The sequence below is a fragment of the Panthera onca genome, chromosome A1, assembly GCF_046562875.1.
Source record: "Panthera onca isolate mPanOnc1 chromosome A1, mPanOnc1 haplotype 2, whole genome shotgun sequence".
Classification (NCBI taxonomy): Eukaryota; Metazoa; Chordata; class Mammalia; order Carnivora; family Felidae; genus Panthera; species Panthera onca.
Window position 1 is genome coordinate 129,210,331 of NC_138339.1, and position 24,698 is coordinate 129,235,028.

General features: G+C 46.7%; 1 protein-coding gene across 5 annotated transcripts in view; it reads left to right on the plus strand.

Annotated features, from left to right (window-relative positions):
* The window catches only part of FSTL4 (follistatin like 4), a 585,475-nt gene extending 561,674 nt beyond the window's left edge, over positions 1 to 23,801 (plus strand). For 4 of the 5 annotated variants that reach the window (XM_060636146.3, XM_060636145.3, XM_060636144.3 and 1 more), the window contains 4 exons: positions 1,459 to 1,608; positions 8,573 to 8,680; positions 15,212 to 15,321; positions 17,370 to 23,801. In XM_060636146.3, coding sequence (XP_060492129.1) covers positions 1,459 to 1,608; positions 8,573 to 8,680; positions 15,212 to 15,321; positions 17,370 to 18,072 — 1,071 coding nt within the window. In that variant the 3' untranslated portion in view covers positions 18,073 to 23,801. The remainder of the gene's footprint in view (positions 1 to 1,458; positions 1,609 to 8,572; positions 8,681 to 15,211; positions 15,322 to 17,369) is intronic. The other variant, XM_060636149.3, reaches the window with a different exon arrangement.
* The last annotated feature ends 897 nt before the right edge of the window (positions 23,802 to 24,698 follow it).

Consider the following 24,698-nt stretch of genomic DNA (forward strand, 5'->3'; position numbering starts at 1 on the left):
AGGTAGCAAATGATAAACGCAGCAAAGAACCTGGTGGTACCAGGTTAGAGGGTCAGAGAGGACTTCTCCATAAGGTGGCCCATAGACAGAGACCTGAAGGATATGAGGGGATAAAGTGTGCATATATCTGGGGAAGGGCATTCCCAGCAAAGGTAACAGCCAATGAACGCCCAAGGCCCAGAGCAGGAGGGTGACACAAGGGAAGAAAAGCGTGCCATGTGCGCACACACAGTGGGTAAGGGCGGGAAAGGCTGAAGTTCAGAGAGTAGCAGGAGCCAGAGTGGGCAGGGCCCCGTAGGCTTCAGGAAAGACTTGGATCTTATTCTGAGCAAGAAGAAATATTAATAGAGTAGAGGGTGTTAAGAGGAAGAGTGAGATGGGCGGACTTACAGTGATCCCCCCGGTTTCTGTGTTGACAACATTTGGGGGAGGAACCAAGAGTGGAATCAAGAAACACAACCTGGATGCGACAGCAGTTACTCAGGGAACAGATAATGTGGCTTGAGGCAAGGTGATGGAGATGGAATCCATGAGACAAAGTCAAATTCTGAATGTGTGTGTATGACCTGGATGAGGGCTGGAGGTATACGGAGAAAAAGAGGAGTCAGAGGTGGCCTCAAGGGTTTTGGTCTCTGGAAGAAAAACAGTGGGGCTGCCATTTTGTTAATGGGATGAGCAGGATTGGGAGGTAAAACTGGGAGTTGATTTTGGACTCATGAGTTTGAGGTATGCATCAAACAGCCAAATAGAGCTAGGTGGGTGCCTGCATAATTCTGGAGTTCAAAGAGGAGGGTTGAACTAAATACAGAAATTTGGGAGTTGTAAGCATGTAGATGGTATTTGATGCTATAGGTTTGGATGAGATTAGCAAAGGGAGTGGATTTTAGAGAGGGAAAGTCATGCAGTGGCCCCTGTACGTTCTGACATTCAGGATGGGCAAACTGAGCAGGATCAAGCAACAGAGAAGGATCCCCCACTGGGGTGGGATGGAGGAGAAGGAAGCACAGAATAGCACACTGTCAGATGATGTCCCAACTTCAAATAAAAAGATGGCACAGACTTAATTTAATAACCAAGAAGTCAGTACAGAGCTCTGTGGGAACCCTGCTGGCTTTGTGCTAAGGAAGAAGAAAGAGTAGGTCACTCTTTTGGAAGTCTGGCCACTGAAAGAAGTTTTCTCTGTGATGGGGGTGCAGAGAGGGAGAGGTTCACATGCAAGAGAGAAGAAGACAGGCCTGGAGGCTGCGGATGAAAAACCCAACAAATGGAGTTACAGCCTCACATGTGGGAGGGCTTGAAAGTTGAAGGTTAAGTGAAGCTGGTGACATGGGAGGACTCATGTGCCATGTCTGTGGATTCTAAGAGAGGGACAGAGGAGGGTTAAGGGAGAGGGAACCCACACCTGGCAGGGGGGAATGAGGGATTAAGAAGATATATGGCAGCCTATCTCCTTCACAGGAAGAAATCTGTCCTCAAGTGGAAGGAAATGGCACCCAGTCATGTCAGTGGGCATCGGCAGTGAACATCAGGCACCGGTACATATACGTGGCCCAGCCAGCACTGAACAGAGTCCTTGTGGTTGATGTGCAAGCCCAGAAAGTCCTACAGGTACATCTCTCTAAGGGAGTGAGGGGGGCTTCCGGTTCTGGGGCACAGCAGCCACATTCCTCTTGGCTTTTTGCACATTCCCCAGCTCCTACAAGAGGCAGTCAGACTAGGGGCAAGGGGCAGGGGGGAGCAAAGAAGGTTCCTGTACAGTTACTCATCAGTATTTATTGCCTACTATGGACCAAGCACTGTTCTAGGTTCTTGAAAAATAGCCATGAATGAGCAGTGAAGTCCTAGAACTTATATTCTAGTCTGTCAGACCATAAATCATAATTTTAGAGAGCTATAAATTCTAAAAGCTATTTACAGGTCAAATGTGACAGAGGAACTGGACGACTCTTTTAAAATTTTAGTACCGTTTATTTTTGAGAGACAAAGCACCAGTGGGGGAGGGGCAGAAAGAGAGGGAGACACAGAATCCAAAGCAGGTTCCAGGCTCCAAGTTGTCAGCACAGAGCCCAACGGGGGGCTCAAACTCACAAACTCCTGGGGGGCTGTGAGATCATGACCTGAGCCCAAGTCAGGCGTTTAACTGACTGAGTCACCCATACACCCTACAAGACTCTTTTAAACTGGTCCTCACTCTGGAGATGAATAGATTCTGATATAAATGTCAAGTGGGACTTCCATTCTGGGAGCAGAAGGAAGGCCATTGGGGCTAGAGTATAGTGAGAAGGTGGAGACTGGGGTGCTATGAAGATAGGGGTAAACCAAGGCCCAAGCCATGAAGAGTTTTCATCTGGGGAATGACCTACTCTGATTTATATTTTTAAAGAATCAGTCTTTTCTTTTTTTAAATGTTTATTTATTTAGAGAGCCCACATGAGCAGGGGAGGGACAGAAAGAGAGAGAGAGAGAATCCCAAGCAGGCTCCATGCTGTTGGCACAGAGCCAGACACAGGGCTCAATCTCACGAACTGTGAGATCATTACCTGAGCCACAATGAGGAGTCAGATGCTTAACTGCCTGAGCCACCCAGGCACCCCTAAAGAGTCAGTCTTTTAAAGAGATTTTTAAATTTTAAAGTTAGATTTTAAAATAGTCAGGCTCTGTTAGACTGCAAAGCAGAGCAGAGTTGTGGCTACTAAAATAATCCAGGCAAGAGGTGCAGACAGCATTGGAGATGGTGAGATATGATCAGATTCTTGATAGATTTTCAATGTGGAAAGATTTCTGCTGAGTTGAATATAAATTTTCAGAGACAGGAGGCAGGCTGTTTGGGGTTTTTGGTTTTTGTTTTTTTAATCGAGAAACTGTAAACGGGCCCTGGGTGGCTCACTGGGTTAAGCATCCAACCTCTGCTCAGGTCATGATCTCACAGCTCATGAGTTCGAGCCTTGCTTTGGGCTCTGTGCTGACAGTTCTGAGCCTGGAGCCTGCTTCGATTCTGTGACTTCATCTCTCTCTCTCTGCCCCTCCCCCACTCACACTCTGTGCCTCTCTCAAAAATATTTAAAAAGTAAAAAAAAAAAAAACAAAAAACATTGTAGAACGATGATGCCATGGATGGTATGTGGTGGAATGACTAATGGCCCCAAGATGGCCACTTCCTAAACCCCAGAACCTAGGAACATCGCCTTATATGGCAAATGGTAGTCGGCAGATAAAATTACATTATGGATTTCTACTGTGGAGCCCTGAAACCAAGTGGAAGTATCCTTATCAGAGAAAGGCAATGTGAGGACTAAAGCACACTGCTGGCTCTGAAGAGGAGGGAAGGGGCCACAAGCTAAGAAATGCAGCTCTCAAGGCTGGAAAATTCCAGAAAACACTTTCTCTCCCAGAGCCTCTAGAAGGAGCACTGCCTTGCCGACATACTTGTTCAGCCCCATGAAATTAATTTCAGACTTTGTGCCTCCAAAACTGTAAGAAAACAAATATGTGTTGTTTTAAGCTACTGAGTTTGTAGTAAGGTGTTACCACAGCAATAGGAAATGAATGTACCATATAGAGATTTAGGGCCAGGTAGGAGGTGCATGCCCTGGAAGAGGTAGACAGGAAAATTAGGCATTTGGATTTAGGTCTGTTAAGTTTAAAGTGCTGTTATAAATGTAAGCAGAGATGTCAAGCGATTGGATAAACGGGTCTGGAGTCCAAGGTGAGGTCTAGGCCAGAGATGTCAGTGTGGGTATCATCACCATACAAACTGCTAAATCCATAGAGAAGAGGTCAAGGTTGGAGCCCTGAAGCACTCCAACACTTAAGGATCAGGAGGGAGAGAAGAAGCCAACAAGGAGACCAAGCAGGAGTAGCCTGAAAGGTACGAAGAAAATTGGGGGCTGCGGGGGACAAGGGGAGGATGCCAGAAACCAAAAGAAGAATTTTTTTAAATGTTTATTTATTTTTCAGACAGAGAGAGGGTTAGAAAGCTGTGTGAGCAGGAGAGGGGCAGAGAGACAGGGAGCCAGAGGATCCAAAGCAGGCTCTGTAGGAAGCCTGACTTGGGGCTCAAACTCACAAACTCTGAGATCATGACCTGAACCAAAGTCAGATGCTTAACCAACTGAGCCACCCAGGCACCCCGAAAGAAGAATGCCTTAAGGAAGAGTTTGTGGTCAGTGGTGTCAGATATAGCAGAGACCATTTGCATGTCACTGACCATTCAATTTGATATCACATGGATCACCTTGGCAAGAGCAGATAAAATGAAATGGAATACAAGCTTGAGGTATTAGAGATAGTGAATACAGCCAACCATTTGGGGGAGTTTTGATGTAAATATGAGTAAAAGGAGTCAAATGAGGCAGTAGCTAGAAGAACATGCCAAAGAAACTTTTTTAGACTAGTTGACATTACAGCATATGTATATATGTATGTATGTAATGCTAAAAAAATATATAAAAAAAAAAACTCCTGCACATCTTGGCTTTGTTCTGCATCATTAAAGTACGCAGGAGTCATTGGAATCCAGGGCAGAGAAGTAGAGATGCTAGCTTTAGATAAAAGCACATTCTTTGATGTAACAGGAGAAAAATAGAGACTATTCAGGTATGCTTACAAATAGGTGACAATTACATTTGGTTGTAGTTGGATGAACATCTCTTCTGGTTGAAAATTATCACTAAGCCTGGAGGTTTGGAGATAAAGGTGAAGGTTGCACGTGAGATTGAACTGACCAGGGAACTGTTAGAGGACTGCTGGACGAAATGTGAGCAGGATTGTGTTTTACTTTCCAGCAATGCCCAGGTGCAGGGTCTTTGTAGGGAGAAATTTGGATATAAGCAGGGTTGTGGTTTCTCCTAGGCAGTACAGGAGAAGACTTTCTGTTACTGATTTTTCTGGCCAGAGAGCATACTCTCAATCATTTCAATCCTTGAAAATTCATTGAAGCTTGCTTTATGACCCAGCTGATGATCAATGGGGTAAATGCTGCATATGTACTTTACAAGAATGTGTATTCTAATGGGAGGTATAGTTTTCTGTATGTATGTCAATTATGTCAAGTATCTTCATTGCATTGTTCAGATCTTCTAAGTGATTTTTTCATTGTTCACGGAGTCTGTCAGCTGCTGAAAGGTGTTGTTGAATCCAGCACTGTGATTGTAGATTTATGTAAAATTCTACCACTTTTGCTTTAAAATTGTAATAACTTCCTGGGACAAAGACTTCTTTGTTCTTAGAAAATATCTCTATCTCTGGCAATACTTCTTGCCTGAAAGTCTATTTTTGCCTAATTCAAGTATAGACAGATCAGATTTCCTTTGATTAGTGTTAACATGGTATAATTTTCCAAACTCCATGTATTTGGGTTTCGGCCTTTATGTAGTATAATAATCTTCATCTTTGACTTGGATCATTTGATCCATTTATATTTAATGCAATTATATAGTTAAATCTACCATTTTCTGGTTTTCTCATTTGACCTAACTGTTCTGCTTTTTTCTCCTTTTTACTTTCTTTTGGATTAGTCAAACATTTTCGTTCTGTTACTATTATTACCACCATAGAGATTATAACATGCATCCTTGCCTCAATATAGTCCTGTACAAATTACTTCACTTCCCTAATAATGATAGAACCATACAACACTAACCCCTTAAACTCCTCTCCTGCCTTTTGCATTATTGTGGGAATGAATTTTAACTCTGTATATAATTTAACCCCACAAGACATGAGTTAGTATTATTTTGTATAGTTGATAGTCATTTATATTCACCTCCATATTTACTTTCTCACTACTCCTTATTCATTCCTGAAGCACACAGTTCTGTCTGGGATCATTTTCATTGTAAATGAAGAAGTTTCTTTAATAGTTCTTTTAGTGCAGATCTGCTGGCAACACATCCTGAGTTTCTGTTTGTTTAAAAATAACTTTGCCTTTTATTTTTAAAAACTATTTTCACTGGATATAGAATTCTACCTTGGTAAATTATACTCAGCATTTTAAGATGCTGTTACCTTGTCTTCCACTGTTTTTGTTAATAGGCCACCTGTCTTATTGTCACCCTTCTGAAGGTCGTGTATCATTTATTTTGACTGCTTTTCAGATTTTCTCTTTGGTCTTTAGCAGTTTTACTGTGATGTGCCCAGGTACAGTATTCTTTGTATTTATTCTGATTTGGAAGTCCTAGTGGTTCTTGACTGTGTGGATTGATACCTTTCATCAGATTGGAATTCTTTGTTACCTCTTCTTTAGAAACTGTTAAAAAAAAAAAAAAGTTAGATCTTTCCACTGTATGCCACATGTCTGTTTCACTCTTTTCCATTCTTTTTAGTCTCTTTGTGCTTCGAGTATGTTCTATCAATTTGTCTTTCAATTCACTAGTCCTATCTTCTGCTATGTCTAATACGGATTTAACAGAACCTAATTATTGAAATCTTAATTCCAGGTATTGCATTTTTCACTTTTGTAATTTCTACTTAAATATATAAAATTGTAATTATGTTTCTATGGGTCACCCATGGGTCTTTCTATTGTCTTTCATATGTAGTTTTTAATCACATAGTCTGTGTAGTCATGTCTAGTAATTTTTTAAATGCCAGACACTCCATATATTAAAAAAAAAAAAGACTTGAGATGGTTGTCATCTTCCTCTGCTAGGCAGAGAGAGTAGAGAATGAATCATTTTAGTCTAATCAAGTGCTAAGTTGAATCAAGCCTGAACTGAATTTTTTAAGGCTTACTCTGCTTCTGATTTATTCCTAGACCTAGAAGTTAGCCCGTCAGGATTTTTAACTAAGAGCCTGGTATGTTCTTCAGTATCTTTTCCCTTCTATACCTTTGCTCCTCAGCATATTAAGACTTCAGAACACTGTTGTGAATTTAGGAGATTATTGGTTTAGCTCTTCAGTCTGCTTGCTACTCCATACCACCTCAGAATGAGAATTTGAAATGTGATTGGAGAAGTGTAAATAGAAAGGAGAGAGGCGGCTACAGTCCAAACACTAGGGAAGTTTTGCTGTGAAGAAGGCAGACAAATGGGGTAACTCAAATAGAATGCATAATCAAGAGAGTTTTTAAAAGAGTTGAAGAAACTAGAGACAATGTCAAGATGGTATTATTGGTGGTGGGTTAAGCTCTGGGTACAGGATCCTGGAGCCTTTAGCAAATGAAGAGAAGCAACCAGGAAGCTGGCAGATGCTGGGAACAAAAAGGAGCAGGTGGAGATATGAACAAAGGACCTGCAGTACTTGAATGTAGGAAGAGGCTTCAGGGGCCAAGGGCTTTAAATTAGAGCCAAAAGAGTGAAAGGGGACTCCACAGATGATAACGAATGGAGAAGAAATTTAGGTCAGCATGGAGTGACAAAATTAAGAGTTCGGTTTTGTAGTTGTTAAGTTGAGGTCATCAACAGAGGAATGAGTTCTAAAGTCATTAGAGTACAGGAAGTTATCTGAAGCCATAGAATCAGATGAACTCACCCAGAGAAAGAAGGTGGTCAAAGATGAAGACCTGAAACATGCCAACATTTTGAAATCAGAATGAGGAAGGGAAGCTAGGGAGATGGGAAGCTGAGAGAAGAGAAGCTTCCTAGAAGGGAGTAGTTAACCATGTGGAATCTTGCTGACATGTCAAAAAAGAGGAGGATCACAAAGTGATCTATCTGACACAAAGGTCTTCAAACAGGTCAGTGGAGTGATGAAGACAGAAACTTGATGGGAATATTAAAGAGAAATGGATCATGGACTCCACAGCCAGTTCTTCAGAGAAGCTTTGACCAATGGGGGTAGAGGTGGGTTTCTCCCCCCGAAAGGGTGACATCTTTAATGAACACAGGGAGTGGCCAGGATGGAGGCCAATGACAAGAAGAGCAGGGGTCATAGTCTAGGGGTATGCGCATCATGGAGGAGAGTTCTGGAACTTAGACAACTACATTATAAAAAGCAGAAAACAGTCTCCATTTGAGAGGACCACGGGGGAAGCTCTGTTCTCCAAGGATAATAGAGTTTCAGTTACAGCAGTTAAAAAAAAAAAAAAATGTCTGCCTGAATCCTACAATCTGGGTCCCAGAGCCTCCAGCTAAAGGATGTACAGATAGAGGCTGTGCAAAGAGACAAGACAGGTGATAATGGATGATCTCTAAGTCAGTCTCAGATGACACAGAAGGAAGGGCCAACTCACCAGAATCTCAGCCAAAGAACAGAACAGCCAAAGACACTGAGGGTTCTAGAGTCTCCAAAACGTTTCTAGGAGCGGTGGCCGGAGGGTCCTGCAGCTGATTCCTGAGTGGTAAACATAAAGCCTCTGGGTTTAGACTTTTGCCAAGATGGTCTTGGTCCCCTTTAAGTAAAACATGCACAAAGTTTATAAAAGGAATTAAATTACTGACAATGGTTTTATGCCTCTAAAGACAAACCCAGAAAGAGGCTTGTGCCCTGGCTTCCCAAGCAGGCTCACTGCCAACGATGCTAGGTTAGCTATCCACTCACCTGGGCAGGAAGGCCATTTACACAAAGCCAAGAAATGACCACTGTGTCAGCTGATAATAATGATGACCCACTTGTGCCTATTTTTTTTTTCAAGTCCATAGGTGTGGACCCTCTGCCAGCTAAGCTGTCCTATGACAAGTCTCATGACCAAGTGTGGGTCCTGAGCTGGGGGGATGTGCACAAGTCCCAACCAAGCCTCCAGGTATGTTGAACATGTAGAAACTGACACCCCACAGGAACAGAGGACACTATCCTGTCTAATAATGTCTCTTGCTTCCCTAGGTAGCTGAGCACATTTATCCAAAAACCTATCCATCAAGGTTTGAGGAGAGAGTAGGAAGTAGGAAACAACCTTAGGCCAAAGCCCCTCACAGGCAATTCACAAGGTGTCTTCAGCCAGGCCTACCTTTAAAAGATAATACTGATGATGGATAAGATTCTGATGTCAGGACAACCAGAATGTGGCTTCCAGGCCCCACCTCTCCTGATCCAGGACTTTCTTCACCTTGAGCTGGGCAGGCTGGAAAACAGTGTCAAAGCATGTGCTAGATGTGAGCCTGTAAGGAAGGAAAAGTAGGAGCAGTAGTTATGTCCATAAGTGGAAGCACATTTACTGAGTGCTTACAGTATGCTAGGACACAGCAAAGTTCACTAATTTGCCCATGTCCCAACCCAGACAGTGTGGCTCTGCAGCCCAATACTCAGCCACTGCACTGTGCTTCCTCTTTGAAAGAGTTTGGTCACAGGAGCTCTGTGGAATTCCCCCCTCTCCACCCGTCAGAGAAGGTCAACATCACCCCTGTGTTGGGCGTGCCTGGCTCTGCCTTTCTCATCCAGGGATGCATTACAGAATTAAACCCTAAAAAAAAAAGTGAGTTGAATGCCTGCATTGTCCCAAAGATCTACATAGAACCATTCTAGATGCACAGAAGTTAATTCATTTCATACAGTGGATGCCTCAGCACATTAGGGTTTCATTCTCTCTCAGAACCCCAGCTGACAAGGGCTGCAGATGGAGTCAAGTTCACCCTGTTCTCAAGACTGGTAAGAGCAAAGGGACAGCTGGGTCTACAGAGGCTTCCTCCAGGGGAATACCTGCCTGCCTACCTCTGCACGGTTGGGCCAGGGGGAAGACACTACTTCATCTCCTATAAATTGAAACTATTGTCATTTGATGGATGCCATCAACGTGGGCCCCAGTGAGATGACCAAAAAATCCATTACAGTGTCTAGAAGCCTGAATAAAGGTCATTCAGAGCAGAGCCTAAGCCCAGGGAAATTATAATTTTTATTGGCCCTCCCTCTGGCAGCTCCAACAAAGCCTCTAAGGTAATTCAAGGGGAGGAGTCACCAAGACTTTTTTTTTTGCTGAAACCAAAAATGACTGCCTAATTTAACAGGGCAGAGGAGTTGAAAAACACATGGTTTCATAGGTTATCTGTAAAAGAGAAAACATGAGAGTGGCAGTGGATTTCTCACCTGTAACAGGAGCTGGCAGACTATGGCATCTACATGGCTGAAATCCAAGAATCCTATTCCCAGCTAAGATATCCTTTACCTGGCAGGACAAAACAAAGATACAGTATGTGCAAGAATTCAGAGAGTGTATCACTCACCTGCACCCTCTAAGCAACAGATTTGAGGAAAGGATCCCAGACAAACACCAGATGAAGAAAGATCAAGAGGAGACTGATGTAAAGAATGAACCCACGGAGGAGCTAAGATGGAGGAAGACAGACTCTCTGCAAATGTGTAACAAGTTCTAAATAAGTATGTTTGAATTAGGATAGACAGGCTGAAAGAGAAATCCTGATGCCAGGCTATAACCGAAGATAAATTAATTCAGTAAAAATAATTGCATGGAGTGGAGGAAAGTGGAGGGAGTAAAAATACTTAGAAATATCTTATTGGGGTAAGAGAAGGTGTGGAGAATGCTGTTTGGAAGTAGTAGTTGGGAAGTGAGCATCTCATTATTCCAAATGTGATCAACTGAATTCTCCTAAAAGCTGTGATGATCAGACTTTGTTAGGAACAAAGAAAACTCTAACTTGTTTATAAGAAACACACATGGGGGCGCCTGGGTGGCTCAGTTGGTTAGGCATCCGACTTCGGCTCAGGTCATGATCTCACGGTCTGTGGGTTCGAGCCCCGCATCAGGCTCTGTGCTGACAGCTCAGAGCCTGGAGCCTGTTTCAGATTGTGGGTCTCCCTCTTTCTCTGACCCTCCCCTGTTCCTGCTCTCTCTCTGTCTCAAAAATAAATAAATGTTGAAAAAAATTTAAAAAAAAAAACACACATGAAACAGAATAAAAGGTTGAATGAGGACAGGTGAACAAGAATATATTAATATTTCCACTGGTGCATATCAGGCAAGGTAGGGTTTAAGGTCACCAGCACTAAAAACAGCAAACAGATACTATGTCTCTACTATGTCTCCAGTAGCCTATAGTTATCAAGCAACATTAACAACTAAATGGCCTCAAACAAGAGCAATTAAAAATACAAGGAGAACTTGGAGCACCTGGGTAGATTTGTCAGTTAAAAGTCTGATTCTTGATCTCAGCTCAGGTCTTAAGCTCAGGGTTGTGAGTTCAAGCCCCACATTGGGCTCTGCCCTGGACATGAAACCTACTTGAGAAAATAATACAAATTTAACATGCACTTAAATTGTCCAAAGGACATGAATGAATGACATGGGAAAATTGATTAACAATGCAACTTGGTTTAATATACACCTTTCATCTGCAGAACAGTTTTTTCACATGTCCACATACGAATAGGTTTATCTGTAACCACAAAGGATATTAACCAATCTTGTAAAAGTAGATGTTATAGGCAACATTAGCTGATGAATTAGAAACAATTAAAATAGAACCTAATAAGAAGACACTCCTATATAACTACTGGATCAAAAAGGAAGCTAAAAGGGAAATTAGAAACACTCTCAAAGGCAATAGTAAAGCGATCATTCTACATCAAGACCAACAGGAGACAGAGAAGGCTGTAGACATGGAGTGTCTGGGTCTTAAAAGCCTGAAGAAGTACTTGTGTTAAGAATTGAGAACAAGAACAGAGTAGTGACAAGGAGAAGAATGAAATTAATATAAACAAAACCAAAGAACAAAGAGAAACAGAGAAATCCTTCACAAGCCTGGTAAAGGAACAAAGAACGAATATATAAAATGAGGCATGAGAAAAGGAGTATTACTGCAGATACAGGAGGATAAAAATAACTGGAAATTAATACATGGCAACTCTGGGGCAGCAAATTTTAAAACCTAAAATAAGTGGATGATAGCTTACAAAATGTAGCCACCTGGCCAGCTCCATCAGTAGAGCGTGCAACTCTTGATTTCGGAGTCGAGTGTAAGCCCCACGCTGGGAGTAAACACTGACCTAACAGAAGCCCATAATAGAATAATAATTACAGGGTTTTTTTAAAGATTGAAGAGCTACCACAGAAAAACAGTTGAATTTTATCAAACCTTCAAAATATATTTTTAATATTATTTATCTCGGACCACAGGGAGGATAATGTGCAGCTTCTTTGTTTTAAATAGCCAGCAAATTTTAATTATGAAAATTGACTAAAAATTGTGTAAAAAAAACAAAGCTGTAGGCTAATGTCACTTAGGAATACAGAAGCAAAATTCTAAACATGGTATTAAAAACAGAGTCCAGGGGCGCCTGGGTGGCGCAGTCGGTTAAGCGTCCGACTTCAGCCAGGTCACGATCTCACGGTCCATGAGTTCGAGCCCCGCGTCAGGCTCTGGGCTGATGGCTCAGAGCCTGGAGCCTGTTTCTGATTCTGTGTCTCCCTCTCTCTCTGCCCCTCCCCCGTTCATGCTATGTCTCTCTCTGTCCCAAAAATAAATTAAAAAAAAAAAAAAAAAAAAACGTTGAAAAAAAAACAGAGTCCAGCAGTGCATCTAAATGCAGGGAACAAAGTCCCAGAATACGATGATGGTTCACTCTCAGGAAATCAGTCAACATTCTCTTAACAAAAGGGGGAAAAAAAACTATTATTTTCAATAAATCCTGAAAAGGCACTGAATTAAATACAGCAGACATTCTCAATGAAATAATTAAAAACACGAACAAAAAGGCAAGTTCTTAAATATAATGAACCCTATTTCCCAAAAACCAAGAGCAAAGTTTGCCTAAATGGCCAAACACAACTATTACAATCAGGAATTAGGTCACAACGTCCAGCATCCCAAGTGCAGAGTCTGGGCATTGCACTGTAACAAGAAAGGGACCACATTGAATAAACCTACCTTCATCCCTATGGGCTAGGGTTAAAGAAACCACTACTCGCAAAAACTCCTGGAAATGTCAACTGGCCCAGCCCTTGGGGTGCACGATTTGGAAAGGAGAACCAAAAGCCTCAAAACAATGCTTTTTTGAATCCAGCAACTTGACTTCCAAAGGCTATGGAAGTTTTGTCCATGGGTATGGACAAAAACTTTGTTTTTCAATACCCAACACTAAGGAACTGGTTAAACAGAACTTTGCTTGGACTACATGAAGGTGTTTCTATAAATGAAGCCCTTCCCTCAGCAGCCAGTGTTGGCTGGCACCTTCCTGAATCCTCGGTATCACTCCTTGGCCCACCAGTCCCAGACCCCCACACCCCCCAGCTGAGCCTCCCTTTTCACCTGGTTTTGTCTACCCTCTTAGAGAGATGCTCAGCCTTCAGGACCCCACGTGAACTATCAAGTGACATTTCCTGATATCTAGCCACATATGTACGTCTCCATATGTGGGCTCCTGAAGCAAGCCCACAGAGCCAGCAAAATTAAGGAGTTGGACAATTATCTTTTGGACACTAACACGCGGGGGAACGTGCCAGGATGCAAGGCCAAGAAGGAACTCACAACTCGTCAAATGAGGCGGTCACACCCACATGAGTTCAATGGCCCGTGGTACTGCGTTTTGATGAAGTAACCTCTGAATATAGGGTGTCAGAGTGGTGAAGCGTGAATGACACTGACCGCTGACAGCCTGTAATTTTCCATCTCTATTAGAAGCTAAAATGACAGGCCTGCGATCAAGCAGTGATTGTGTGGCTTCTTGGAATTCTCTGGCATTTTCCCCTAGACACTCCCATGATCCAGTTTCCTAATGCTGATATTTTCATGCCCAGTACCAAGAGTGTTTTTCCATGGACTTGCCATGGAAGTATCATTTGGCCATTCTAAAAAATCACAGAAAAATAACCTAATGTGGTGTGACAACTTTAGAGCTGCCCCAAGGCTGAAAATCACAGCCCTCCTCATTCCTGTCCGGCATCCTCTCTGCTTACCCCCTCCCACCTCCACCCCCCAGGAAGCATGATCCAGAAAAGACTCAAACTTCAACCCTGCCTGAGGAGGCAGGCCAGGTGTTGTTTGTTTCCCCATAAAAGCAAGAGCCAGAAGGCAGTCCTATTCTTAAAAGATAAAAGCATCCAGAACTCCAAGCCACGGGAGTTACCGAAGCCCCAACAGAGACTGTCCTCAGCCTCAGGCTGCAGAAGTCTGGACCGTGTAAGCACAGCCATATGATCAAGATCAGAGAAAGTGTCTCAGCTCTGTGTTCACAGTCTAGCCACCCCCCCCACCCCCCCGCTCAGAGGGTCTGGGCTTGACCTTGTGGGCCTTCAGCCTCATCTGGCTGTGGGCCACCCACGTTTCAGGGCAATGGCCTAGAAATTGGAGGCTGACAAGCACATGAAGAAGGAAAGGGGACACAGGTTGTTGAGCATGGTGTCTCTGGCCTGGCCATGCCCAAGGCTGTGTTAGCTGATAGACATGTGCTCAGCCTGACCACAGCGGGCTTTCTGGCAGGACCTCCACACTGCTCTCTTCCCACCTAATCTCCGACATCACTCGCCTCTGTTCTGCACTGCCACTGTGCCCTTCCCTGACACAGGCCCAGCAGGAACTGTCCACAGCAGAGAATGGCTCCGGCTGCCTCCTGCCAACCCCACAGAGAAAGTGGTACAAAAGAAGAAAGGCAAACAGAGGCAGCTATGCTCTGTCACTACCAATGTGTACAAAACACGGGGCCTGACTCTTGATTTCTCACAGCAGGTCCGTTGTGCAACTAGACCCCATCCCCAGCATTCTAACTGCAAGGCATCTAAATGGCTTGAGCAGCATCTTTGAATGGCATTTCTGCAGGATTCCTGCTTTCTCCAATAAACCATGGAGTCACAATTCCCATAGAACACCTCTGTGAGCAGTCTATGATAGAGATGCCCAACAAATGGGCCCACGCACCTGTCATCAAAGGAAAATAAGGAAGCAGTAAATACTTGCACCATTTAACATTTTCATGACTGAAAACCTCACTCCCTCTCTTCCCAGGGTGGCCTGGGTGCTGAGAAGATGGGATTCTCAGTTGTAGGGGAAGTGGTCTCTGAGCAAAGTGATCTTTCTCTTCTGGGGACCTCTCTCAGAAGCTCCAACATGGTCCCCACTGTGCCATCAGGGGCTGGTGATGTGTGGGCCCAGTTTTGGGTCAGACCTGCCTGCACAGGAGGGAGTGATTCAGGCATCCATACCTGTACTGCCCCTCTCCCCCAAAGGGGGAGTCCCTGCTCTGCTCCTGCCCCCCTCTCTCCCACTGGGGGCATCTCTCTCTGAAGTAGCCTGTCTGCTGAGGGGCCTTACCAGCATGTGCAGGTGGTTCCAGGTTTCCCACCCCTACCTGGGTGGGCCCTCACAAGGACCCTCCCTCTGTGTTATAGGTGATCACAGAAGCCAGCACCGGCCAGGGCCAGCACCTTATCCGCACACCGTTTGCAGGAGTGGATGACTTCTTCATTCCTCCAACAAACCTCATCATCAACCATATCAGGTGAGACAGGCCCACGATGCCCTAAGGAGCCCCCATAATCCAACTCAGCCCGGCATGTGGTGCATTTGCCCACTGTGAGACCTGCTCCTTCTGTGTCTCTGTCACTCATCCTGAGCTGGCCTTGGGCTCCATCATGAGGGGACAGAAATGGACCCATCACTAGTCCTTAAGTGCCTTAGTTAAGGAAGGCACCGAGCTCCTATGGCCCTCAGAGGCCCACTGAGGACAGAAAGTCTCATCCTCAAGGTGAGGACTATAGAGAAAAGGAAACAATAGTGGTTAATGGGCCACCCTCTCCTTGTTAGACACAAAGAAACTAGTAGAAGTGGTCTTGACCCCTTTTTACACATGCAGAAACCAAGGATTAGAGAAGTTAAAACAGAGGCCAAGTTTACACATCCAGGAAGAGTCAGATGAAATACGAGGCCAAGTCTCTTTTTAGTTCCTTATTCTCTGCTGCCCACTGCCCATGGGTTTTCCAGAAGCCCCCAGAGCAGCCATGGAGAGGGCCAGCCAGGGAACAAGGCCTCTTGTTCATCCAGAACAGCCAGAACATCCAGAACCATCCAGAACAGCCTAAAAATGGTGGCCTATGGTCTCACCTGCAAACCTCAGCTCAACCTGGCTGTTCCCCCTGCCTGTTCATTTCAGACAACCCCTAACACCTACTGTAAAGTCACCACTGCAGAAGACTCAGCCTGCCCCTTTATAAAGTCACGGAGACCGGAAGGTCGTGCCTTTCTTTTGTCTGACATCAAGTCCCTTTCTCCAGGAAGAAAGGACTCATTGTTATATATTGAAGCTGGACTTGCAAAACTAGGCCCACCCACTGATCCAAGCCCAAGAAAGAAAACAGCTCCTTTATGAACCCTACCGTGTAGACAGCACCTGGGAGGAGCCTCTAAGATTCTGGTGGTTGCTCAAGGGTGAAAAACCCCCAAAGAAGCTGAATTCAGGCGGGAGTCTAGCACATTTACAGGCTCTGCGGCACCTGGGTGTGGCGTTTTACATTCAAGTTCTTTACCAGAGTTTCATGCTCTTTCCATGCTTGATATCTTTAAGAATGCTTTAAAGATGCTTTTAAGTGGGCATTTCCCCCACTCAGAGACTCAGGTATTCAAAAGAGAAGTGTGGAGGAGATGTTTCTCTTCGTCCCATAGGCATCCACAGCACCAAAAGGCCTCTCTCAGTCAGCGATTGAGGCAGAGGCTCTCAGGTCAAAGCCAAGTCCTGCCTGGGGTCAGGCCTTCTGGCAGCTTGCCACCCACCCCCAGAGGGGAATTTCACCAAGCCCAGATGTGAGCGGCTACCGCCTGCTGGGCCCTTCCCCTCAAGCTTTGATCCAGTCCTCCCAAAAGCCCTCAGAAGGAACTGCCCTCTTCCTCATGGCAGAGGCTCTAAGAGGCCGTCCACACACCGGGCTCTGCAGTGGGCAGGGCAGCAAGGCCACGCCAAGGCCATCTGGCTGCAAAGGTAAAAGCTGTCCTCAGCCCCACTGCCCAAGCTTCCTCCCCCAGGGGATCAGGGATCATAACTGACACAGGAGAGGCTGCCCCTCCACCTTCCTCTCCCCCGGGGGAGGGAGCGCTGGAGGAAGCGAGTTGGCTTGCGGGGCCTGCTCAGAATCTGATTAGTCCAGAGGACAGTAGCAGCAAGCCCACCTCTGCCGTCCTCCTCCTGGCAGGCGATCGGGGGCTCTTTTCCCTCCAGGCACAGGCCCCCACTTCCCAGCTGGCAGCAGGCCTCAGGGGAGCTGACGTGAAGGCATCCCAAAGGGAGAAGCTATTGATGGCACTTTTATGCTCCTCCTTTACCATTTCTAGAGATGAGTGCGTGTTATGAGAGCAGAAATCGAGGAGCATTTGTAATGCGGCTGCCTTCATTTTCACCTCGTAGATGAATGACTGAAGAAGCCAGGCCCTGCAGGATGGTACATCTAATTAAGAAGCTGTTAGCGCACTGAAGGATTAGGATAAAGGGAAGAGAATGGATGCAATCCTTTAGAGGAATGACAGAGCCCCTCCTGACCTCAGTTCTTCCCTTCGCAGGTTCGGCTTCATCTTCAACAAGTCTGAGCCCGCAGTTCACAAAGTTGACCTGGAAACACTGGTGCTGCTCAAGACCATCAGCCTGCAGAGCCACGGCTGCGTGCCACAGGCCATGGCCCACACCCACCTGGGCGGCTACTTCTTCATCCAGTGCCAACAGGATGGCCCCGCTTCTGCCGCCCCCCAGCTGCTGCTCGACAGCGTCACGGACTCCGTGCTCGGCCCCAATGGGGACGTGACTGGCACCCCACACGTGTCCCCCGACGGGCGCTTTGTGGTCAGCACTGCTGCCACCAGCCCCCAGCTGCACGTGCAGGAGATCACGCTGCAGGGGGAGATCCAGACTCTCTCTAGCCTGAAAATAAGCCAGGGCATCTCTGACGTGGCCTTCCAGCACTCCTTCACCCACGGCGATCAGTACTACATCTACGCCCCCCTGGAGACAGAGCCAGACCTGCTGTTCCTGGAGCTGTCCACGGGGAAGACGGGCATGCTCAAGAACTTGAAGGAGCCGCCCACGGGGCCCGCATGGCCTTGGGGAGGGCCCCGCAGGATCGTGAGGGACAGCGGGCTCTTCGGACAGTTCCTGCTCATCCCTGCCCAAGAGTCGCTGTTTCTCGTCAACGGGAGACAAAACGCTCTGCGGTGTGAGGTGTCGGGCGTAAAGCGGGGGACCACAGTGGTGTGGGTGGGCGAGGTATGAAGGAGCCCGGGGCAGAGCCCCGGGCCACCAAGCACCGCCGAGTCCTCACACCGCAGCCCCAAGCAGGCGCCCTGTACATTTTCACGGACAAAAGCAAAACCTGTATCCGCTCTGTGGTTCAACACTGGCCTCCTTGCAAGTTTCCTAGTATAAGGTATGCGCTGCTAACCAGATTGGGGTTTTTCGTTGGGAAGTATGATTTATGCCTCGAGCTACGGTGAGAACACACGCTGCTGTGTAAAGGAATCATTTCTGTGCCCAGCTACACGCCATGTTTCCTGGGGAACGCTGCGGAACCAAGAGCTCCTGCTTTCCAGGCTGACACTTGTGTCGGTTGCCTTCATGTACTCATTGTCCGTCACAGCTGGGTCCAGCCCACCTCCCCCCGATGGAGTGGCCCCGAAGCCGGGCCTGGAAACTCAGTGCGAGCCCTGGCTTTCGCTCCAGGCATGAGAGCCACGTCTGCCCTCATTCCGGACTTTCTTTTCTCCTGCGCAGCCGCTTCATGCTTTTTTTCCATGTGACTTGGTGTAAGCCTGAGGGAGATCCAGCCAGACTTCTTGCGTCTTGGGGGATGGGGAAATCACTTACTTTATTTTGGAAATTTTGATTAAAAGATAATTTTTTATAATCTCAAATGCTAGTAAGCAGAAAGATGCTCTCCGAGGTCCGCTCTGTTCGTCCCTGCCTTAGGCCAAGTCTCTGAGAGTCACCACCCCACACCCAGAAAGAACAGTGATCATCCAGGAATAACGGTCCTCTATACCACGGACACCCCGAGTACAGATCTAGTCACCACAGTGGCAAAGACTTTGTTCTGGGCCGGGACGCAAAGAGACCAGGACAAACCCTGTGTGCCTGCTTTTTACCACTGAACGGGGATGTTTTATGAGCCGGGCCCAGTTCCCCAGATTCAGAGCAGACTGGGCTTGCCACGGGGGCGGCCTACAGAAGAGTGACCTCCTGGTGCAACACAAAGACACGTGTGGGGTCCAAGTGGCTTCTGTAGGCGATCCCTTTCAAAAATCAATTTCTTTTCTGCCCGTGGCCCTTGCACTCAGCTCTAGCATGCCCGTCATTGCATCATCACGGCACAGCACATTTCAGTCTTTTCTTACACGTGGACCCTTCTGTCCCCAATAATACACACTGAAAAACCCACAATCAGAAGGCAGAGGGAAGGGGGGGGCCAGTGGCGGGAGGGTGTGGGCTGCCAATGCTTCATGATTCCCAAATATCTCAGACAATGCTGGGCTGTCAGGGGGTCATCGAGGGAGTACAACCCAGCTGGCCCCGGGAAGACAGCTCATGTTGGAGAATGTCAGCTTTGGGGCTCCCGGCACACCCCTTCTCCCTCGCCTCATTCACCAAAACACACTTGTATGGTTTCTGGCCTGAATGACTGGTTTTCAAGTCACGTGAAGTTGGAAGAGATGGTCTCATCATGGACACCTCACCTAGGGCAGACCGCTTCACCCGCCAACATGGCCATGCTTTTCCCGCTCTGATCACTGGCTGCTTTCAGGGAAAGGAAGACACAGACCCTGCCTTGCTGTAAATACAGCTCCCTTGCACACTCACCTGAATGCCCAACCTACCTGACCCCAACTTGATTTCCTGAAATCAGCCAGTCCTGTTGTCTCACGTATCTTGGTCCATCCAACGCCTGTCCCCTCCAACTCCCAAGAGTGTGCCTAGGTATATACATGCATACTTTAGATTTCGTTACATGTACTTGAGCTATAGCTACAGGTTGAAAGGATGGACTTCAAAAGCCGCATACTCAGTTTCCCAAGAGCTGGGATGGATGGGTGACACCTCTCACCCTTTCTTCTTCCTGCCCCAATCTCTTGACACATTCACTTCCAGACTTCCACATTTATCACTGCAGTTCTCCACTTTCACCAACTTCTCCCTTTGGAAAAATCTTCCAGATGATGGCAACCCCTGACAGAGAAAGTCTGAGCCTACCTGAGGAAGAGCCTACCACCTACCAGGTCAGAACATCAGCCCCTCGGGGTCATGGGTTCCTAAGTCAAAGACCAGTCCAATCCCAGCAGGCCTTGTGATCTGGGAGACTGCAGCATCCGTTCCTTTGCCTCATTCCTTCTGTTTCTAAGTGTGTCTGAAAAGCATTTTGCCTCTGGCTAACTCACTGTGCAATTAACTGGAGATGCCAGCTTAGGGCTCGGGGCCAGCATTCCACACACTGTTGAATCAGAGCAGGGATTCGTAGGCCTGAAAACAGTGCAATCTGCATATTCACAAAGGAAAGAGAGTAAATGCTTTTTCATCACAGCAAAGCCGAACTGCTGGGTGGGAGGCAGAGGAAAGGCTGGCCAGGTTGCCCCCCACCCCCCTTCCAGCCCCAGAAGCTCAGAGGAACACGGTCCCAAAGTCACTGGTGTAAAAAGTTACCACAGCAGGTGAGCCTTGCTGCCGACCCAGCCGCAGCCCTCTGACAAACACACAAGATCACCTAACAACCGATACTTCACTTTAAAGAAGCACTTCATCTTAACAATGACACGTTCATAATGAACTATTTCAAAATTTACTGAATTTTGAAATAAAATTAATTTCACAAAAATTCAACATAGTATTTTTTTTTTCATAACAACTCACAAATAACCTACACCTTTGCTGATATTAAGGATTTGAAATGGAGGGGCTGGTGTTCCTTCCGCCCCGGTGAGCAAAACCCTGCATGGAGGCAGTGGGTCTGAAAGCCTACCCAGCCTTCTACCGGGTGGTAGTAGTAAGAGGGAAGTGTCTGCTTGCAGGTGGCCGCACGGACCATCTGCACAGGATACCTGGGTGTGGACAACGTGCTGTGTGGCAAATGCCACCATCCCCACCCCAGCAATCCTGCCCAACAAACTCTGCCTGGGGCTGGCCCAGGCTTCTTCCCTAGGTCTCCCAGTCAATTCAAGCATCTCACTATACCTTCCCCAAGCCCCTGGAAGTAGCTGGAAGGACCTGTGAAGTGTGGGTGGGGCCAACCACTAATCCCCAACCACAAGATGCAGAAACTTGAATCTAGACACATCATGAACAGAGACAGAAGCTCAGCGCCTGCATGCCCCCTCCCACCTCACCCCTGCCACCTGCTGTCTTTCCCACTGCTCTGTGCAGAAAAGGGCTCCCAGCTCCAAGGAGGGCTCCCGAGGACAGCTCTTAACCCTGAAAAAAGCAGAGAACTGCCTGTTGACCTAGGGAACCTAACTGCTGAGGCTCCATTTAGGAGAGCAGCCTGAAGTTGGCTTTGTGTGGCCACACCTTCTTTTCTGTTGACCAATAACCTGTGAACTAAAGGAGAATCCAGAACAGAGATGTGCAACAGATCCATTCTGGCTGTATTTTTCTACCAGGGGCTGCAACATCATCAATTCATTTCTCACTGTGTGTTTCATTCAGACACCGTGGATGCTGAACCACCCTCATCACCAAATCCCACAGCCCTGTCCTGGGCCCTTCTCTCCAGAACCAAGCCCCTTGGATTGCTGAGGCCACTTGCCCTCCCTCCCGTGCACTACTGGTCTACCTCACCTTCTCCTCCCTGTACCCAGCTCCTCTGACAGCTGCCCCCACCCAGGAAGCTGGACGGTGACGTGGGCCAACAACAATGACATGAAATCCTTTGCTGTCCTTGCCCACCCAGAACCCCAGGTCCTGTTCCACGTGCAGTCAGAACCCACTGGGACACAGCCCTTGGCCGCCCAGAATCACAACCTCCACACCCTAGCTCGCAGACCTTCCAAACGAGGTAACCAAGACCAGAGCAAGCTCACAGGTGTCAGAGAAGTCAACTTTTGTCAAACAGAAACTGTCAGACAGGAATAGAGACCATGACGTCTCGGCCAAGCTTCGTCCCTTAGAGGGCCCAAGCCACACCTCCCTCCTTTCCACTTCACTCTCAGCCTTTCTGGCTCCCCTCCTATGCTTCAGGTCTCCTGCACGTGTGCTGTGCCACAGCTCCTACAGTTCAAGGGACAACTGACCTTACTGTCACACCAGCTCCCCACAATGGCCTTTGCCCATGCTGCTAGCTAGCTTTGGAAGTCCAAGTAAGAAGTCACTCCCAGGGCCACATACTACTATTTGCTCCCAGAGGAGCACAGAGGCAGAGGAGTTTTGTTTGACAAAGTTACTAGCTGCCATGGCTTCTGTCCAAAATCATAGAGATTACAGAATAGAGAGCGGCTTAAAAGATTCAAAGGAGAAAATACATGGTGCCTATTCTCGAGGTCTGACTACAGGACCCCAAATCCCTCATGCAGCACAGGCCACTTCCTGCTTCTCTCTTCACCAGATTACCTGACAAGTTACTTGAGAATTTGAGCATCTTATGCAGGCCTGCAGGCTTTAGGCACAGCCACACAGCCGGCAGCAGGAGCCCAGCAAGCATGGTCTCACACATTCTCTGGAGCTGTAGGAAGCAGTGGGGATTAAACCAAACACAGTGTGTGAAATTATAGAAAGTATGGGAAGAGCAGGAATTGGCCTCCAAAACTGAGAGTGAGGCTTCCTGAGCCGGCACCAAAGTGTTGAACCTGTACTTTTTGTTTTTCTTGGACAAACCCACAATTCACACACACACACGCACACACGCACGCACACACACACACACCCTTTCCAAGCTCATCTTGACCAATATGGGACCATCTGTTTCCCCTGTGGCCCTAGAGAAGGTGGACCATGCCCCAGAGGGCTCTAGAAGGCTTAGCCTGCACTGCACAAAGCACTAACTGTTGATTCGCCCCTACCCTAAGCATGGTGGCCTCTCCACATGTCACCAGGGCAGGATCAGAGAATGCTGCCCTTTGGGGACACACTCTTCAAGATCGGAGCTTCCTAGCGAGTTTCCATAGTTACCACATTCGCCTGCCAAGATCAGAGCTTCACGGCGGTCGTTGGTGGTATAGTGGTGAACACAGCTTCCTGCCAAGATCAGAGCTTCATTTGTAAAGAAGTTCAACTAGTCTCTGCTGATCACGGGGCCCAAGTGCTTTCTCTTTTAGAGAAAATTCCCTAAATCCAAACCCTTGTCTGCTGCCTAGCGTGACATCTGCCATCCGTTTAAGAGTCAGTTAAGATACTTCAGCTGCTTCAGAGGTGCAGGACGACAGGTCCATAAGCCACCACCCCAGACCCCACAGCAGCCCCTGTGGCTGGGCAGCCCCCATTTCTGGCCTGGCCCCGTCAACCCCCCACGGTTCCCCCTCCTGCTCACACTTTCTGAAGGCCCTGTAAGATGGCCTCAAAACAGAAGTGGCCATGGAGTGTTGCTGCAGTGGTCACACACACAGTGTTTCATGCTATAGTGTAGCTGAATGGCCCTCAAGATACGAAGTCACATGCACACCCTTTGTCCCATTAAGATTCTCCTCCTCCCCCGCCTCAGAAAACTTTCAGAGCTCTTACGTCAAGGCAGATATATTATTTTGAGCAGTTGTGTAGACACCAAAATCTATTTTCTGTAATCACCAGTATTTCTCAAAAGGCCTCCTGTACTTACGATACATGTGAATTTTTCCTTGTTTATACGATATATATAAATTATTTTTAATACATCAACTTTAGAACTTTGTACCAACACAGTAACCGTACCTGGCATTTGAAATAAGTTTGTGTTTACTTTAACGTATTGCACAGTATTGAACACACCGTGTAACTGCAGTACCACTTGATATAAAGACGATTCACAAATTATCATCAAGTATTGTCAATGTAAATGCTCTTTTTCGGAGGATTTTACAATAAAACTTGAGAAAAGTTACCGTCTGTTGCTGCCAGTCTCTGTGCAGTTGGTGAAGCGAGAAGGGGCTAAGGCAGGACCACGCACATGGTTCTCCCCATTCCCCATCACCACAGCAGGTTCTGGAAGGGCCAAAGGAAACGGCCTCTCCTCTGGCCTGCTCCGAAGTGCTGCTGAGCAAAGGCAGGCCCTTGAACATGGTAGTCCCTTCCCCCATGTTCAAATTTCGGGTCTCCAAATGTACAACCAACATCTGGATCAAAACTTCTCTTCACCTGCCCTGGGAGACTTGCACAACTTGCCACAGTCTCTACCTCTAACTCACACACTTGACTCCAGTAACTCTTGGTTCTCATTGAGGTAGACTTTGCAGCTAGGAGGTAGAACATATAAAGTGCTCAGTAATCACCAAGTTACCAGGGCAGAGCACCTGCCATGGGCTAGCACTGTGCTAGGTACGGGGGAAAGAGGGCTTGACAAAGAAGACATGATTCTTGCCCTTGGTGAGTTCCGTGTCCACTGCCCCATGACTATGAGTGCAGATTCTCCAGAGAAATAGAACCAATAATGGGTGTGTTTGTGTGTGTGTGTGCGCACGCACATGCAAGCATGTAGGTGGGGGAAAGAAGGAGAGAGAGCTTTATTTATCTATCTATCTATCTATCTATCTATCTGCTGGATAGGCTGTCAGCTGGAGACCCAGAGAAGGCTTGTAGTTTGAGTCCAAAGGCCATTTGTTGGCTGAATTCTTCTGGGGAGGTCAGTCTCCTATCTTAAGGCCTTTAACTGATTACATGAGGCCCACCCACACAACAGAGGATACCTGCTTTATTCAAAGTATACTGCTTTAAATGATAACCTAGTGACA